General features: G+C 30.7%; 3 protein-coding genes and 1 non-coding gene across 9 annotated transcripts; 2 read left to right on the top strand and 2 right to left on the bottom strand.

Moving 5' to 3' along the window:
- Positions 1-2,453: 2,453 nt before the first annotated feature.
- Positions 2,454-2,526, bottom strand: TRNAK-CUU (transfer RNA lysine (anticodon CUU)). The gene has a single exon. It is a non-coding gene; the product is annotated as a tRNA-Lys (tRNA).
- Positions 2,527-5,944: 3,418 nt separating this feature from the next.
- Positions 5,945-9,596, top strand: LOC108336107 (uncharacterized protein At4g22758). Of its 3 annotated transcripts, none has more exons than XR_008245751.1 (4): positions 5,954-6,414; positions 7,422-7,638; positions 7,760-8,086; positions 9,474-9,596. XR_008245751.1 is itself a non-coding variant. In XM_017572445.2 (3 exons), the coding sequence occupies exons 1-3, from the start codon at positions 6,136-6,138 to the stop codon at positions 8,002-8,004; spliced, it is 741 nt and encodes a 246-aa protein (XP_017427934.1). In that variant the 5' UTR covers positions 5,945-6,135; the 3' UTR covers positions 8,005-8,171. The 3 variants fall into 3 exon arrangements, 1 of the variants encoding a protein (XP_017427934.1); XR_001832815.2 differs by having other exon boundaries at positions 9,402-9,540; XM_017572445.2 differs by lacking the exon at positions 9,474-9,596 and having other exon boundaries at positions 5,945-6,414; positions 7,760-8,171.
- On the top strand, positions 9,555-11,720 carry LOC108336108 (protein cornichon homolog 4). 3 transcript variants are annotated; one of them, XR_001832816.2, is made up of 5 exons: positions 9,555-9,689; positions 9,797-9,978; positions 10,560-10,682; positions 10,763-10,890; positions 11,256-11,720. XR_001832816.2 is itself a non-coding variant. In XM_017572446.2 (4 exons), exons 1-4 carry the CDS (start codon positions 9,618-9,620, stop codon positions 10,785-10,787), a joined length of 402 nt encoding a protein of 133 aa, XP_017427935.1. In that variant the 5' UTR covers positions 9,555-9,617; the 3' UTR covers positions 10,788-11,017. The 3 variants fall into 3 exon arrangements, 1 of the variants encoding a protein (XP_017427935.1); XR_001832817.2 differs by lacking the exon at positions 11,256-11,720 and adding an exon at positions 11,025-11,249; XM_017572446.2 differs by lacking the exon at positions 11,256-11,720 and having other exon boundaries at positions 10,763-11,017.
- A 2,142-nt stretch (positions 11,721-13,862) lies between these two features.
- Positions 13,863-16,950, bottom strand: LOC108335077 (ACT domain-containing protein ACR8). 2 transcript variants are annotated; one of them, XM_017571017.2, is made up of 7 exons: positions 16,713-16,950; positions 16,067-16,112; positions 15,834-15,948; positions 15,654-15,721; positions 14,974-15,537; positions 14,782-14,886; positions 13,863-14,682 (listed from the first exon to the last, which is right to left on the bottom strand). In XM_017571017.2, exons 1-7 carry the CDS (start codon positions 16,772-16,774, stop codon positions 14,320-14,322), a joined length of 1,323 nt encoding a protein of 440 aa, XP_017426506.1. In that variant the 5' UTR covers positions 16,775-16,950; the 3' UTR covers positions 13,863-14,319. The 2 variants fall into 2 exon arrangements, with proteins under 2 accessions (XP_017426506.1, XP_052725600.1); XM_052869640.1 differs by lacking the exon at positions 16,067-16,112 and having other exon boundaries at positions 15,834-15,973; positions 16,690-16,949.
- Positions 16,951-17,552: the final 602 nt, after the last annotated feature.

Raw genomic sequence — 17,552 nt, 5'->3', positions numbered from 1 at the left:
ATTTATTTTCTCCTTTTTGTGCATTTATGTTTAAGTAATCTATTATTAATTTTATTGAATCAAATAGTTTTTACGATATACAATTTATTATTTTAATTTCTTTTAATATTTTTATTTATTATGTTTGTTAATTAAGAATGTCTCATTTTCGATTTCAACGTATTCAATTATGTAAATCTTTATTTGACTTATAACATACAAAATTTAAGTTGTTTGTTCGATTTGATTTCTAATATTTGTCTGAATAATTTTTATTTTGCTAAATTTTTTTTTACTATGTTTGATTATATATCTAATAAATCTTCTTATATTTTTAAAGTATTATTTCTTATTATATCCTTAATTCTATAATTTTTTTATGATTAATTATGTGTTAAATTATACCTATTTTATTATTTTTACTTTATTTTAATATATTTTTTCATTTTTAAATGTTGTTTCAATTTTTTATATATTATAATTTGTTTTTCTAACCTGCTATCGTAAGTGAAGATTTCAACCTGTAGCAAGTAACATTAGTGCGATGAGTATTATTTTCATCGATCACAAGTTTGACATTTAGGCCTTGTTTACTTGAATGGATTTGGAGGAGAATGATTGAGGGAATTTGAGAGGATTTGGAGATAATTTTTGTTGTTGTTTATTTGAGTGGATTTGGAGGTAAGTGAGAATAGATTTAGAAGAAATTTTTTTTAATCTGTTACATCAATCAAATTCTACACTAATTCTCACAAACTTTACTTTCAAATTCATTCTCACTTACCTTCAAATCCACTCAAATAAACAACAACAAAAATTATCTTCAAATCCAAATCCCCTCAATCACTTTTTCCCAAATCCATTCAAGTGAACAAAACGTTAATAATGTCATCGTCAGCACCAATTTTTAAAAAATTATAAAAAATTTAGTATAATTAACTTAGCATAAACCAATGTCAATCTCATGAATGTTACAAAACTGATGCATATATTTAGACTCTCAGGAAGCTGAATGATTTTAAATAAAGTAATTTAAATAAAGAATAGGAGGAGGACAGCATTTTTTGGGTCAAAGTAATTTATATAAAACATATAAAAACAAAAATATAATTGAAATCGAGTACAAAATTGTTTGAAAAGGGATAAAAGCAACGAATAGACTTTTATGTTTTAAAAAATCATTCGAACATAAGGAAATGATATATTAGTTAATATCTACTATAGATAGCACTATAAAAAAATACGGCATTAGTAATACATGTTTTTTTTTAATAATACACCAAGTTACGCTCATGTTACGTGAAAAAACACGGGTGAGAGGGAGCATCAAACCTAAAGATACAACAGCACTAATGTAGATTTTTCAATTGTAAAAAGAACAAAAAAATTTAATATTGGCCCACAGAGATCATCATGGAGATAAGAGGCCACTTTTTTGTATAAAGTAAATCAACCATAGATGCATTTATATGTAAAACTCTCAAATTCTTACCATAAACATCACCATAACCAAATCAATCCTTTATGGTAGCGCATAATTACTAATTAACATACTTATAATAAGAAAAAAAGTCTCTTTAACAACTTTTTCTCGACAATATTTTTACAACAAAACGGATTCAAGATTCAACATTAAGCCCTTGTTCACTTGGATGAATTTGGGGAGAGTGGTTGAATAAATTTGAGAGGATTTGAAGGTAAATTTTTGTTGTTTATTTGAGTGGATTTTGGAGGTATGAGAGTAAATTTGGAAGTAAATTTTTTTAATCGGTCACATCAATCAAATTCTACACTAATCTTCACAAACTTTACTTTCAAATCTACTCTTATTTACTTTCAAAATTCACTAAAATAAATAATAAAAAATTTATCTTCAAATCTTTTTAAATCCAGATAAGCTAAGAAAGAATGAAAACGTGGTGAAAAAGTGAACGCAGGGAAAAAAGTAAGAAGATGATCTGAAATGCTAAAAATGGATAAGGAAGGAGCATGTTTGGAGTAAAACGGGATCCCCCTGATTACCACGCGTACGGCCAAGATTCAAAAACTGAAATTCCTAATTATGCCATCAGAAAAGAAAGCCATAAAGTCTGAGGAACCATGACAAAGCTCATTTCAAATTTCATTCACTTTATAAAAGTGATTCAGGAAAAAGCAAGATATGGGCCAACAAATAACAAATTCATCACAAAATTTCCAAGATCAAATTTCAGTGTATGGGATTTATATTACAAACCTCATTATTGGTGGTGACCCAATAATAGTCCTCAGTGCCAAACGGCTCCTTCCCTCGTACTCTTCCTACTCAAGCTAAAAAGCTTCCACTACAAAACAAAATACTCGGATACCAAAAAACAAGCCCATCATTACTTCATAGCCCAACATAGCCCAATAATAGTGGGCTTTCTCTTTTTTCTCAAGTGAATCACTACGGCCCAGAAGGCAAACAAACATGTAGAACACCAAAATTAAAACGCCCACCGTGGGGCTCGAACCCACGACCACAAGGTTAAGAGCCTTGCGCTTTACCAACTGAGCTAGACAGGCTTATGATTCAATTTTGAAATTATTACATATTATTATCTTGTTAATTAACATTTTTTTAAAAAAAATATATATTATAAATACAATTTATAATATATTTTTTGTTTTGTTGAAAATATTATTTCTGATATTATAAATATGAATTATATTTTGTCATAAGTTCTGGCTACTTTTATTGTAATTCGTAACTTCGTTGTTTAGTTTTTTTAAGTTAAGTTTCATGATATTCTTCCATCAAGTATTGAGATTTTAATTGTTTGAAAAGGTTAACATTATTTTACCAAATGTCGATCATATTTTTTTCTATCTTATATTTTCAATTTTTTACTTTATGTTTCTAAATTAAGTCACGTATATCAGAATACACAGTTTATAAAATACGACTGTCACATTTCTCATCATCTCATTATTATTTTTCTTTTATGTTTTTGCGTTTCGATATATACTTCACACAACTATCGCAATTGTTTATGTTAAATTGAACATATTATTTATGCTTAAGTATATTTTTTTATTACGATTTTAATTATAATGCTTTTATGAACTTTAATTACGGTACCATTTGCATGTTTGATTATTTATTTTGATTATGCAAATAATACACATGTTTAAATATTTATTTTGATTATATATTTAACAATATATATAATCAGTCAAATTTTTTGATATTATTTAATTATTAGTCATATTAATAAATGCTTAATGTTAAAGTTTTTTTCGTATTTTAAAAACTATTTTTACATACAAAGAAAATACTTTATCTATAAATTAAAATTAACTTATATATAAAATAATCCATAGCAATCATTTTATTTCTTTTAAAATAGTTTTAAATGATGTACAAACCAATTTTGGATCAGGTACAAATTTAATTTATTTTAATCTCTTATTTCAAGTTCTTGAGAATAGTTTATATGAAGAATGTCCTGTACTTTGTGTTAGATATATATCCAATTAGCTATATTTTAATGATGGAATAAATTAAAAATATTTATTTTTTTGTCAAATCACCACAAATATTTGAAAAAAAAAATTACCTTATATAAGAAAACTCCATGCAATTATATATATATATATATATATATATATATATATATATATATATATATATATATATATACACACACACGAATATGTTTAACCATTAGAAAGTGAATAGTAATTTAAGTACACTTTTAAAATACGATGATGAAACCAACCCCTGATAAATATATTATCCCGTGGAGATATCTTTTTAAAATTGAAGATTTTAAAACTGTAAAATTAGGATTTTAGTTATTTTTATTTGGTGTGTTTAGCATGTGGGCCAATTAAGCTTAGGTCAAATCCATATGTGGATATAAATTATAATGATGTCGATTAATTTTATAAAACGATATTATATTTTTAACCTTTCATATTTAAATTTAAAATTAATTTAATATATATATATATATATATATATATATATATATATATATATATATATATATATATATATATTATTTTTTATATATATTTTTTATTTTGAAACAGGTAAGAATCGCATTAGCCTATATTGGACCAGGTCGAACTATTAAGAAATGGACCGAATTGGGCCAAGGGGTTTCTTTCTGTATCCCGTTGTTTTCTTCCTGCATCGCCGATTCTTTTAAAATCCCTAAACTACCCTTTGCCTTGATTAGGATAAAAACCTTTCCACAATCTTTTCATTTGCCGCAGTCACAATATCCTGCACTTCCCAACTCTCTTTCCCTCGTCCCTGCGAACAAACTCAAATATTTTTAGAAGAATTAAAATTTGAAATTAAGTACAGATTAATAAAATTGAAGTTAAAAATCGGGTGACACTTATCTAAAATCGAACTTAGAATTCGATGAACAACTTAAATTTTATATTTTATCGGATTGTAAAATTTGATAAACACCAACAAAACCAGATTTTAAAAGATAGAGGCATTTGACCAAAATTTCAGAATTCAATAAATAACATAAATTTTATACTTTATGGAATTTTAAAATTTGATGACATTTAATCAAAATCAAATTTTGAAATTTAGTAAACAACATAAATTCCACACTTACTTAATTTCAAAATGAAATAAAAATGAGCAAAATCGAATTTGAGAATCTAATAATGCTTAACAAATAGCGAAATCGGGTGATTATCATTTTCAAGTTCCATAGTAGACATGTACCAACAACACCATTAATTTTTTAACTAGTATACAAATTTTGCATGCCAAATTTATGTTTTTCATATTTTCGACCACATCACCAGTTTTTATTTTATTTTTGTTAGTGATAACTTATAATCCTAATTGATTCACATGTAAATACATTTTTTTACCAAAAATTAATTTTCTAATTCATAATTATTTCTGTATTAATTAGTTTATGGATGGTGTTTTTATACAATTGTTTCTTAATTTCTAAATTCTGTTTTGATAATTTTTTTTAAAGCAATCTTTATATTTGAAATTAAAAATGGTTGGACGAAATAAATAAACAAATAAAATAATGGAACTAGTAATAAAAGTTGTATACAAAATTTCATAATCAAAGGCTTTCAGATATGATAATATTATTTTGAAATACAGTTATATTTTATCAGATTTCAAAATCTGTTTATTAGCCAATTGTGTTTGTTTATTAACTTTTAAAATTTGATTAAGTGTCAAATACTTTTAACGTCGGATTGTGAAATATTATATTTATTAGTGGTCATCGAATTTGAAAATTCTGATATGCTTAATTGTATAATGGATTTTAAAATCCAATAACTACATCTCTAAAAAAATTAACTAGATTTTTTGTTTCAGTTTACATTTGGTCTCTCGAATATTTTTGATCTGATTAGTTTTTTGGGATTATATTATCTAGTTTATTATTATAAGATAAAGTGGAAAAGAAAAAAGAAAAAAGTTTGGAGGTGTAGAAGAAAACAAAACGTGAGATGCACCTTGGGCAAATGAAAAATAGACAAGATTTCGTAAAAAATAGTGTTTATTGTATCACCAAAATCACGATTTGCATTACCTAATGGAAAAGAAAAGTATATAAAATAATAGATGGCCGGTGCCGAAAGCTTCGTCATATATCATCTGCTTATATATATATATATATATATATATATATATATATATATATATATATATATATATATATATATATATATATATATATATATATTAGTTTGGAACGAAATATACTGTAATTAATGTTTTATTAAGACATTAGTATACTGTAATTTTAATAATTTTTATAACTAAATTTGTAATTTATTAATCATAAATTGAATTGAGAGAAAAGTAAACTTATCAAATACATGTTTTGAAAAAAAAATAAAGATTATTAATTATAATTTAAAAATAAAGAAGCAGAAAAGAAGTACGTGAAAAGGTATTTATTAAATAAATAAAAAGATTGCGGGACCGTGGTAGGGGCAAGAAATGCAAGATATGAGGAATGGTAGATTAGAGACGTTATAGAGGAGAAGAGAAGTTAATGAAAGATAAACAGGAAGAAAGTCCACATCAACAACCATTCGCGCAACTACCCAATTCATTCTCTTTTAACTTCTATTCACTCATAATTCAATCCATCTAATTTAACTCCAATCATTCCCACTTTTATGCCTCCACGGATAAGTTCGCCGATTGGTTCCGCTCGGAGAAATAAGCCGCGGCAACCGTTGCCGTCACCCCACCGCCGGACGAACAACAAGCCGAAGCATGTCAAGGTCTTGAAGCGCTGCTCATCGGCGCCTCTGCTTACACGACGAGAAAACGGCGATGCTGACGGCCATTATTGGAAAAGTGGAAGAGGCTCGTTTTTCCGTCCTAAAACGTTTTCCGATGCCTTTCTGTCTTCCCCTTCTCCCTTTTCCTCCCCGCGGATACACACTAAGCAGGTTATTCTCAACTTTACTAAACTCTCGTTCTTCGTTTTAATTAATTAATTACTTTTTATTATCATTATCATGAAAATACAAATCTTTGCTTTTTGCAACGTTTTTCAACGAACATCGTGTTGCTCTCTCCTGTTAGCAGAAGGCTAAAATTAGGGTTGAATGATTATAAATTACGTTGGTGGAATGGGATGAACTTCTAATTTTGAGAAATCCTTTGATATATCTTGCATGACAAGGTTGCTTAATTTGCTATCTGATCAGCGAGAGTCTGTCTAAGATGTTTCTTTTGGTTTGAGGAAAACCCAAAAGGGAAGTTTGGTATGAATAACCAAGTTAAGCTAAACTAAACTGTATTTCTTTTATCATGTGATCCGAAATTGGAAAGAACCCTGAAGTTTTGGCCAAGCACTGTTATTGTCATGTAAGGTTTAAGACAGAACAGGGTCAAACTTGAGGGAGAGAGAATTTTGTTTTTCTCCTTTTGTCTCAACCCTGCCATTGGTTTTGCTTTTAGTTTACGCAAGAATAGCCCTGAAAAACTTTAGAGGTGGCGTGAAGAATATCATATTAAGCAGACCTTATCTACTTAGTTTATCAAGATTCCCAACCACGGACATAATTTATCCATGAAAGTGCTTGCTAGTAGTACAGCATCTCACAATTTAGTCAGACCAACCTTGCATAAAACAACTTTCTTTCAAGTTATTTTTGAAGAAACTAATTACGGTGTTTGATTTTTAAAATTATTTTATGAGCATGGAATGTCTTTTTGTTTACGCCATTTGGGGTTAAATGAACATGAAGTATGTAATTTAATAATCTACCTTGTGTGGCACCTCAAGTGATAAAGATTTAAATATTAGAGTTAGTGACGTAGTATGCATGGTTTTTAACTAATGACTAGTTGTACTAAAAATAAAGAGTAATTGGCATGCTAAACTTGGTCAAGCAGTGAACGAAAGCACGCTTTCGTCTTGGTGACTGGTGATGTGTTATTGTATTATTAGATAATAAAGGGGTACGACAAAGAGGCTAAGGTGGTAGTTAATGTGACCGTTGAGGGAAGTCCAGGGCCAGTTCGAACCATGGTTAAACTGGGTTCCAGTGTGGACGACACAATCAAGCTTGTGGTAGATAAATACAGAGAAGAAGGAAGGAGCCCCAATATCAATCCTAGTATGACATCTTCATTCGAATTGCATCACTCTCATTTCAGTCTCCAGAGTAAGTAAAATTTTAAACATATCATATTCGTCACTTTTCCAGAACTATTAGTAAAGATATATACGTGAAGAGGATTTTATAGGAGAGATTATTTATTTTGATTACGAACTTTGGTTGGAAGGTTTGGATAAATCAGAAGTGATTGCGGATGTGGGTAGTAGAAGTTTTTATTTGCGGAAGAATAGCAGTGCTTCTATTTTGAGTTCATTTCATTCGGGAAGTGCTCCCCAATTAGTCAGTCGTGCCTCTACTCCATCCGTACCAAATCCTCCTCCATTCTTCATCCATTCTTTCTTTGCCCGCAAGATTAGCAAAATTGTAAGAAGAGCTCAGCGTCTTTGGAACATCGTTGTTTGCTCCCAGTGAGGACGCTCACACTCTCTTCAGTCAATGATGGGAAAAAGCAACAACTTTTAATATGTTGCCTTTCAACCCCTCATTTTCAGCTGTAAGTATGGTTATCACTTGGGTAAATATTACCTTTACCATTTTTTACATTCACATCAATTAAAGCTACTATAAGTGAACATAAACTTCTTCCTATTAATTTTTCTTTGGGTTGAAATAAGTTTAAATTCACTTTATCATATACATCCAATGTATTCTAATGAAGTCTATATCAATGAATTTGTATCCCCGAGAAGGCATTGGCTTCTTCTCGATCTCATTTAAATCCCTCGCAGTGAAAAAAAAAATCTGGAACTTTTCATAGTTATAACTTGTGTGTTTGATTTATTAATATTCTCTTCAACTTTGTTTAACGGAGATTGGATTTGGACTGAGAAGATGGAATTACAATTTTAATTTAAAAAAAACATAAAAACAATGAAAAGTGTGATGAAATATCGAGTATAATTTGAATAAAATATGATAAATTCTCATGTAATTTGTAGTTGTGGTTATTATTTTGAATGATAAGAGATGTGCAAGATATACTTTCCAAATTTTATATAAGATTAATTGCTTAAAAATATAGTTTTTAAATTAGATAAAGTACAAAAAATTACAGTGTGGCATTGTATAAAAATAAATAAATATAGCTTTAGAAGAGCTCTTAAGTTTCCCGTTTATCGAATGAATTTTGTAAATTTAATATTTATGGCAATAAGTTTTTAATTAATAAGTAAATATTTTAATACACACTTTAATTAATAGTTTCACAATAAAAGAAAATATTTAAAATAATTGAATTTAAAACAAAATTAAATTTTTTTTGTTAAAGAAAGCAATTCAAATCTAATGAAAATTTCAAACAAATGAAAAGTATTAGTTGGATATTACACTAATGCATTGTTTACATTTTATATCTTATGTATGTCGTAAAACACTTTTTTTTTAAATTAAAACAATTTTTATTACTACTTGTTTGAATAGATTAATAGAAATTTGGGTACATTAATGAAGTTAACATATATGAGTAATGAAATTTAAACATTTTTTTTATTCTTAAACCATACAGAATTTTAATTTTAAATTTTATAATTTTTTCTTTACATATTCTGAAAGCTTTATAATGATTGATTTATTCTTTATAAAATTTGCAAATTTGAGCTTTGATTTCTGTAAAAAGAATCCAAAATATAAAGTCGCAATTTTTATATCTCAGTTTCTTTGAAAAGACAGTTTTCTTAAAGATATCAGACATTAGTATTGTATCACAGAATATGATACCAACGAATGTCAAAATGTCAGACTTTTAGAAGATAAAAACGGAAAGGATTATTAATTATGTTTGGCTAATGTTATTTGGATTAAAAACACAGTTAATTGGATGAATATTGGATGAATAGCATTTAACAAAATAAGCTAGAAAAAGGGATGATTGTTTGAGTTAGTGGTGTTGCGAGAATGGCGTGCATGGCGTGCATGGCCTAGAAATGTAGAGGAAGGAGAAGACGTGCAAACTGCGCACGTACTGGAGAAAGGCTCCGGCTAACTTACGCCCCATCACTGAAGGGAGAAGAAGGAGAAGAAGAGAGATGGGCGATCTATTTGCTTGGCTCATCTCCTTCTTCCTCCTCATTGCCTTGCTTGTCCTAGTCACTTACCAGGTTTTTCTTCTTCTTCTTCCTCCTCTTCCGACTTTTTCTTCAATGTTATAATATGGAGAAACAAGTTACAATAATTACCCTCTTACATGATTTCACTTTTGTTGCAGTTAATGTGCCTAGCAGACCTAGAATTTGATTATATAAATCCTTATGACTCCTCTTCTCGAATAAATGTGGTGGTTTTGCCCGAGTTTGCTACGCAAGCTGCCCTATGGTTCTTCTACCTTGTTACTCAGCATTGGATAATGGCACTCTTCTGCGCTCCTTATCTTTTGTTCAACATTCGATTGTAAGTTTGTATCAATTCTGCTTCATTGTTTCTTGATTATACACAACCACAGATTCTACAAATGTTCCCGTCTTCAGTTTGAGAGTGAGAAAAAAAAAGCTCGACTTTGAACTTTGAGACTTTCTATTCTCGACATGAAACAAACATACACTACGATAACTAGTTATTTTTCATTTCTAGAAAACCTTTACAAGGAAAAAATGTACTTTTGCGCTGTTATATTTAGGTGAGAGAAGGAAACAGAGTATGAATTTAATTAAACGGGTCTTTGCAGTATTCTACATTTTAGAGAGTCTAGGAATGTTTAGAGAGCTGAAACAAACCAAGTAAATAATGTTTTTCCTCATTTTCTTACTGGGTTTTTGTTCTCACATTCAGTTAAATTTTCATTCATGTCTTAATTTGTGTTCGTTACATTTGCAACACATACAAGTTTGGGATTAGCTTTCCATTGCATGGTGTTAGATAGTTGCATACAGGTTAGAGGATTAAAGGACACGAAACAATAGTCTTGAAATTTAAATGTACTGAAATGTTCATAATATAGTTGTATTGATAGCATGTTTTAATCCTTTGATCAGGTACAGGCAAAGAAGGCATTTGATTGATGTAACTGAGATATTCAACCAGCTCCACTGGGAAAAGAAGCAACGGCTAGTCAAATTCTTCTACCTTGTCTTTACCCTTTTCCTCTCAGTATTTTGGTAACGTTTATTTGTCTCTCCTTTTATATAGATTTTGTTAAAATGGATGTTTTTATTCATAATTGTTAATCCTGTTGCAGGATGATTTACTCATCACTGGAGTAGCAATTGTAGTTGATTGCTTGAATTATGGGGTTCTGCAAACTCCCAGAAGCTTGCCGTAGAGAACAGTTAATTACTTCTCACACTGTAATCATGAACTTTAGAGGTGAGGTTGCTGGTCTGTGTTGATTGTTTGTTGATACTCATAAAAACTGGTAAAGAATAATGTTTTAGCTTAAACACAATTTTAGCTTTAAAATCACGAATTGAATATATTTTTAAATATTTCTGAATTTTCAGGTGGATTCTGAGTTTACTTCCATGCAGATGTTTAATACCTTATTTGTATACCTTTAATGATTACCAAAATGAAGTTAAAAAATCACTGAAATGTTTTTCTTCTTTCCTTTTATCTCATACAAAATAATAAAAATAGTTTTAGGAAATGGCAAATAATAGTTCTGAAATATGTTATACCGTTCATTGTAATCTCATTTGAAAACATGTTGGTTTTGACACTTGCATGAGCAGGCGCATATCGGTTCAAGATTCTTCCCAGAAGCAGCCAATAATAATCTTTTGCACGACAATTAAATAAAACAATGTAATCAAAGACAAGGCAGTGTGCAACTTGGATTGTAACGTTTAACGAAAAAACATTGTTGGCTAGCTGAAATGGGAGCCTAATTTATGTGCAACTTGGTGACTTGTCATTATCGTTATATCAGATTATCAGGTCACTCATATGAAAAGGAAAACAACATCTGTTACTGACATCATTTTCTTAACTGTTATTTCCTTGGCTTTGCATCATTGTTCATACTCCAAACGTATGCTTTCTGCAAATGCAACGACACAAATGTCTCCAAAAGGGTAAGGCGGCTTGCTGCTACCGAAAATCAGTAAAATATTTTATGTATGAACAGTCATCAAAGTTTCACACCGGAAATAACTTGTTTGACTGTCCAATCTTTTATATATATGTCTTCTAAATTTGTTCTTAACTCCTTCCAGTAACTTTGTTTTTTTAATTTAAGTTAAACATATTTTTAATTTCTAAATTTTGATGTGAAATTTAAGTCATTAAGTTAAAATAATTATATTTAAAAGTTTGAAAAACAAAATTTATCCAACTTTGAAATACAAATAAATTTGAACTGGCTCAAGTAAATATTTAACCCTTTCGATCTTTATGCCTATTACCAAGAACATTGTTCTGAATAACAAAAACAAAGTCCGTCTCTTTTGTTCATTCCTCTTGTTCAGACATGTTATATACTGTATTGCAGTCCTTGTTTTATAAAAATATATAGTCAAATTTGAATTAAGCCTAATTTAACATTGTCTTAATGTTTCAATCAAACATTGTTGATTGTGATATACCTTTTTGCATAAAAGACGAATCATTGCTAATTAAGAAACTCCTTATTGTATATTATGCAGAGTGAATAAATGTTTTGTTGATTTATTTTTAGTCACTGGTTCTTTTTTTTTTCTGCTTGCTTTCCAACTTACCATAAAACAAAGGTGAACAAATCATTAAAATATTATGTGGAGGTTCCATTGTTGGCATTTCATTTGTTTCTTTCTTTTGTCATTTTTTTTTGTTTACTTTTTGTCCAATTTTTTAATATCAACCTTACGTTTGATTTTATTTTCGTCTTCGTCACTAATTCACACTTCAGATGACGCATCGATTCATTGGGTTACTGGCCTGATACATGTCTTATATATTAACTGATCCGTAATGAACAAGAATTACGACAATAATCAATTAAGATTTTCATAACTTTTTAAGTTCTAATAGTTGGGTTGATTAAAAAAAATAAATGGTTCAGTTTATCAATTTGTTGACGAACTATCAGTTTCTGTGAATAAACAGTATAAAAGTAAATTAGACAGTGGATAGAAACTAAACGCACGTTAAATAAAATTTATAGATGTATCTTTTAATAAGTTTACTAATATAATGTCAAAGTATTATTATTATTATTAAATATTTACAAAAGTCAACAGCATAATGCAAAAATCATAAATGGACGTTGAAGATGTCACATCCGTTTAAAAGTTACGTTTTTTATTTTAGAGTTTGTTTTATTAGAGAACATCTGTTGAAGGATATCACTTCATACTTTCAAACGCTAGTTGATGCTTTGGACGCTCCTCGATGTTCCTCCACACCACGACGGCGACGCTCCTTCACACCACGGTAGCGATGAAAGCTTTCAAACAAAAAAAAACTGGGAAGAAAAAAAAATGGAAGTGCGAGAAGTGGGGAGGTGAAACGGAAATGGGAAAAGGAGAAGAGAGTTTCGTGAGTGAGTGCTGTAAAAATAAAATTAGGGTTTCAAATTATTTAAAATAGGATAAAAGTAAAAATCTTTTTAACTTAAAGATATAATTGTATTTAAAATAATGTGAGGAGGTGGAGAAAGTATAGAGTGGTGGTGAAGGGAGCAACACCCTAAACATAAAAGCCTTTGCAACGAATCATGAGATTATGTCTTTGGTTGTCTTCAAAGTTAATCAAAATTTAATTAAAGACCCAATATTAAGTATCTTCCACTCTGCAACGATAATCAAGATGAATTCTTTTGAAAGCAATCGAGAATGAATTAACAAAGCGTGAGTGTGTAAACAAAAAAAATGCACTCAGACTACCGGTTTGGTTGTTCTAGAATACTTTCAGATTGAACATACAAGACAAAAAAGAATAATTTTAGTTTCATCTAGATTGACATTTTGAGATATTCAGAATATATAATTTATTCCCTATTTAATATTCTCATTTAATTTAAAATCATTTCAACCACCGATAGGATACCGGTCCCTTTCCTTATTTCATAAAACTTTATTCCAAATAAGTACAACTGCCTAACTTTTATTCTAATAGATAGGGATATTACACTACAGTCAATTATTTTGTTTTCAATACCTTATCAACAAATAAGACAAGCCAAATGCTAATGCCTACTTAAACCGTCCATAAAAAATGTGAACAAATTATATGTAGTTCATTTTTATTTTACAAAAAAATTATATTTTTCAAGAGATAACAAATAAATATAAAAAGCATTCAATTAGAATAATCTTTTTGGGGTAAAAGAGTGAGAAAAGGGAAAAGAAGGGAGAGTTGAATTTAAAAATAGTAAAGCAGTAAAATGAATACTGATAACATGGGAGGAAATGTGGATATGTACAGATGAGGCTAGTGCTAAAGGAACAATGAACCCAATTTGTTCTGTCTCCTACCTAAACTTGTGCCTCTGCCACCAGGAATCTAATTCTATATTCTTTCTCACATTAACAACCTTCCCAACCGAGCTGAACACCTTTCCGCATTAACCAAAATATATTGTAATTAAAAGGAGCATTTAAAACGGTGGGCACCCCATCCACCACAGCTGTACATTTAACTATCCGTTTCCACCTCCACCTACCAAACCCAACCCAACCAACTAAAACAACCGCCATCACCAAATTCTACCTTTCAACTTTTCTGCACACAACCCATATCTGAAGCAAAGAATAATATGCTACAAAAAGATTGCATAGAAAACCTCACCCCTAAATTCCTCTGTTTTAATAGCCTGGCTCAGGAACAGGATTTGATTAATCCCAAACTAAACAGATTTCTTTTCACCAGACTCCCTATGGAAAACAACACTGCCCCACCAATTCCAACCGCTTGATCCTCTCTCTGCATTTCCTGATTATTTACCAACGGCAATTCCTTCACTTCTAAATATCTTAACCCAATTTTCTGCCTAACACATTCAATAATTTTTGACTCAGCTGGATTTCCAATGGCGTCCGTTACATAGAATACATTTGTAGCCATATTCCCTACAGTGGATATCTCAGCCCTGGTCACATTGAGCCCATTCTCGCGGAAAGTTCTCATTACTTCTGCCAGAAGCCCCTGCCTGTCTTCTTTACATAACTCTAGCCGAACACCCTACAATCAAATAATTAAAAATTAAAAATTAAAAATCTTCACTTTATATCAGAAGGTAAAGTAATAACAAAACAAACGCCAGAGGAAGGAGGCCTGTACCTCAGATGCCCTTCTCTCTACAGCAGCTTTTAGGCATTGAATTACACGTTGTCTCTCTGGTTCTGAGCTAATTGGAGTGCCATCCTTGTGTCTTATATAAAACTCCTACAGTGAAGATCAGAACAAACTTAAGTAACACAAATTAAGAAAGGGGAATAAACTAGTTTTGAGGAAAGGAAATAGAATAATCACCAAGTATGCTCTGTCATCATTTGTGTTAATAGTTGCATGAAAAACATCGTATTCCATGTCTGTCAAATTGCATACAACATCGAATAAAAGCTTGGTTCGATCTTTGCACTGAACATTCACGACTGAATAGCCTCTTCCTGCCCAATTCTGAACCGTCACTACTGGGTTATCAGAAGTAACCTCAAGAATGGGAGTCCTCTCATAATCACGGTCTGTAAACATCATTTGGTGTAGCCTTCTTTCAGTGTGCATCGCAGCCATAGAAACAGAAATTTTTGCACTTCTAATGTCATTTCCCTTCAAAACATTTCTTAAGCGCAATTCAATCTTCTTAATTTTCTGAGAGTCCTCAATAGTAGACCCAGAACTAGAATCTTTTACATAGATTAAGGAAGCAATACGGCCATTGTGAGTCCAAACCTTTGCCTCAACCACATCACATTGAAGATCAGCCAGTACGGCAAACACCTCCGATAAAAGACCAACTCGGTCAGTTCCTGTCAATTCCAGCGCAGTGAGACCATTGGAACTGTCGGTTCTTCCATACTGAATGCTCCCAAGTGACTGTAGTGAGAAAAATCAGATTAGATACACAATAAGCACAATTTAAAAACAAAAAATTATATCTGGTAACATTTAAATTGTAATTCATTTAAAACTTGTAAAGACCATATTAATACCTGCTCAATATATTTTAAAACCTTATCGTCCGTTATCTTGTGTCCATATTGATCAGTGACATGAAAAACTGTCAATTGAACAGGCAAAAAAAATATAAGTGCACAGGGCATTTACCCATTTCAGGAGAAGAATCCCCAACCAAAACAATTATGAAAAAAATGAAATAACAATTAGCTTACCATCCATACACCATTTGCCATCAGCAGAAATATAGGCTTTCTTTATAGAAAGGTCCAGGTCGATGAGCACTTGTACAGCATCCAATAAAATACCATGCCTTCTAGCACTGTCAACCTGAGAAATTCATTGAAAAAAAAGACTACTGTTAATTAATTATTCTTTCTTTCCATGAAATCCAAATATTTTTAGAACAACTTGTTTTCATTGGACAAGAGTTTCGTAGGGAGGTTACCTTGACAAGAGTAGCTGAAGAGAACACGGAATTGTCAATAACAACCCTGTTTCAAATAAAAGGAAAATTCAGAATTAGCAAAATTGATCTGTCCGTGATTTTTCTTCCAAACATTAAGATACAAAGAATGCACTAAAGGGAACAGTGACGTTTCACAAGAGCAGGAGGCCATACGCAATTAGAAAAGTCAAAAACCTGTTAAATAGTAGCAGCAGACAAATCAAATTCAAAAGTCGGTGTGACCTTTTTTTTTTTAAAAAAAATATACATCTTTTGAAATATTGGAAGTAAGAAGGAACAAATGCAAAGAGCATAGACACCAAAAATTCTTGTCTGCCAAAAAGGGATTTGGCTGGAAAATAAACTAACACAAGAAAAAATAGCACCTACTTTGGAATTATCAGTAAGGGGGTTCCGACCAGTGGGAGTAAGAAAAAAAAAAACATGGTTTAATGATAATTTTTTGCAGAAAATCATATAGTGTGTCCATAAATCAACACAAAACCAGAGTAAACAGACTGATGGCTTAAGATTACACAAAATCAGCTTCAAAACTTACAGATCCATTTAAAACATGGAGAATTACAAACTATAGTCTCAACTAAAAGAAACAAAGAGGCAACAAATGGTATAATGATTTGCAAACCTGGGAGTGCTCATTCGTATTACAAGCTTTTCGTATTCATCCGTGCACGCAGGCCATTCCATTTTCCTTTTGCGGTTCTTCAAAAGAGAGGAGGAAGATTCCTGTATCTGTATGAGAACAAAACAGAACCAGAATGAAATTTACCAGTCTTTCTTTTTTCCTTCTCCTTCCCTTAACCCAGTGTGCAACAAACAGTGACTCTGTTTCTCTCTCTATTTGCCTCCGTGTTTACAAAGAAACACCCTTATATATATCTGGCACCAATATTTAAGATATTTTTTTATTGATATAATTTAATATATTTAGTATAGGGTATCCCTAGCATCTCTAAACACAGGGAAAGAAAACACACACAGTGCTGTCACATGGCGTGACTAGCGCCTGCCCGCTGACCCAACTTTCTAATTTAGTTGTTCTGTTTGAAGTCACACCCATAATTTTGTTAAATAGTTTAATTAGCGGTTTAATCTTGGATTAAACAAGAATAACTCGTGTCCTTTAAAACCAATTAGCGTGACTTGCAATCCAGCATGGACAACACGTGGGACCTGTGCATGTCGCATTGCTTTCTCTCTACTCAACAGGTAAGAACATATTAAGAGAGGGTAGAGCCACGTGGCGGGATTGAGTTCAAAACTGGATGAGTAAACTTGGTAATTAAGGTGAGATTTTGCCACCTCAATGATGACGTCCGCACGTGATAACACCGCTTGGATTGACTTTTCTTTTAGCATTTCATTCTTCTTAGTTGCTTTTCCTCATTCTTTGATATTCTCTTTTGGTTATTATACTAATTTTTTTATTGTATTATTTTTATCTTAGTATTTATCTTTGCTTATT

This window comes from Vigna angularis, chromosome 10 (assembly GCF_016808095.1).
Source record: "Vigna angularis cultivar LongXiaoDou No.4 chromosome 10, ASM1680809v1, whole genome shotgun sequence".
In the NCBI taxonomy this organism is placed as follows: Eukaryota; Viridiplantae; Streptophyta; class Magnoliopsida; order Fabales; family Fabaceae; genus Vigna; species Vigna angularis.
This window is presented reverse-complemented; position numbering and strand designations above follow the sequence as displayed.

Coding starts and splice junctions, on each gene's coding strand:
- LOC108336107 (XM_017572445.2), top strand. CDS start 6,136: ATGCCTCCACGGATAAGTTCGCCGATTGGTTCCGCTCGGAGAAATAAG. Junction 6,415..7,421: donor CGCGGATACACACTAAGCAG/GTTATTCTCAAC, acceptor TTGTATTATTAG/ATAATAAAGGGGTACGACAA. Junction 7,639..7,759: donor CTCTCATTTCAGTCTCCAGA/GTAAGTAAAATT, acceptor TTTGGTTGGAAG/GTTTGGATAAATCAGAAGTG.
- LOC108336108 (XM_017572446.2), top strand. CDS start 9,618: ATGGGCGATCTATTTGCTTGGCTCATCTCCTTCTTCCTCCTCATTGCC. Junction 9,690..9,796: donor TTGTCCTAGTCACTTACCAG/GTTTTTCTTCTT, acceptor CTTTTGTTGCAG/TTAATGTGCCTAGCAGACCT. Junction 9,979..10,559: donor CTTTTGTTCAACATTCGATT/GTAAGTTTGTAT, acceptor TCCTTTGATCAG/GTACAGGCAAAGAAGGCATT.
- LOC108335077 (XM_017571017.2), bottom strand. CDS start 16,774: ATGGAATGGCCTGCGTGCACGGATGAATACGAAAAGCTTGTAATACGA. Junction 15,949..16,066: donor CTTCAGCTACTCTTGTCAAG/GTAACCTCCCTA, acceptor TGAATTTCTCAG/GTTGACAGTGCTAGAAGGCA. Junction 15,538..15,653: donor TTTTAAAATATATTGAGCAG/GTATTAATATGG, acceptor TTCTCACTACAG/TCACTTGGGAGCATTCAGTA.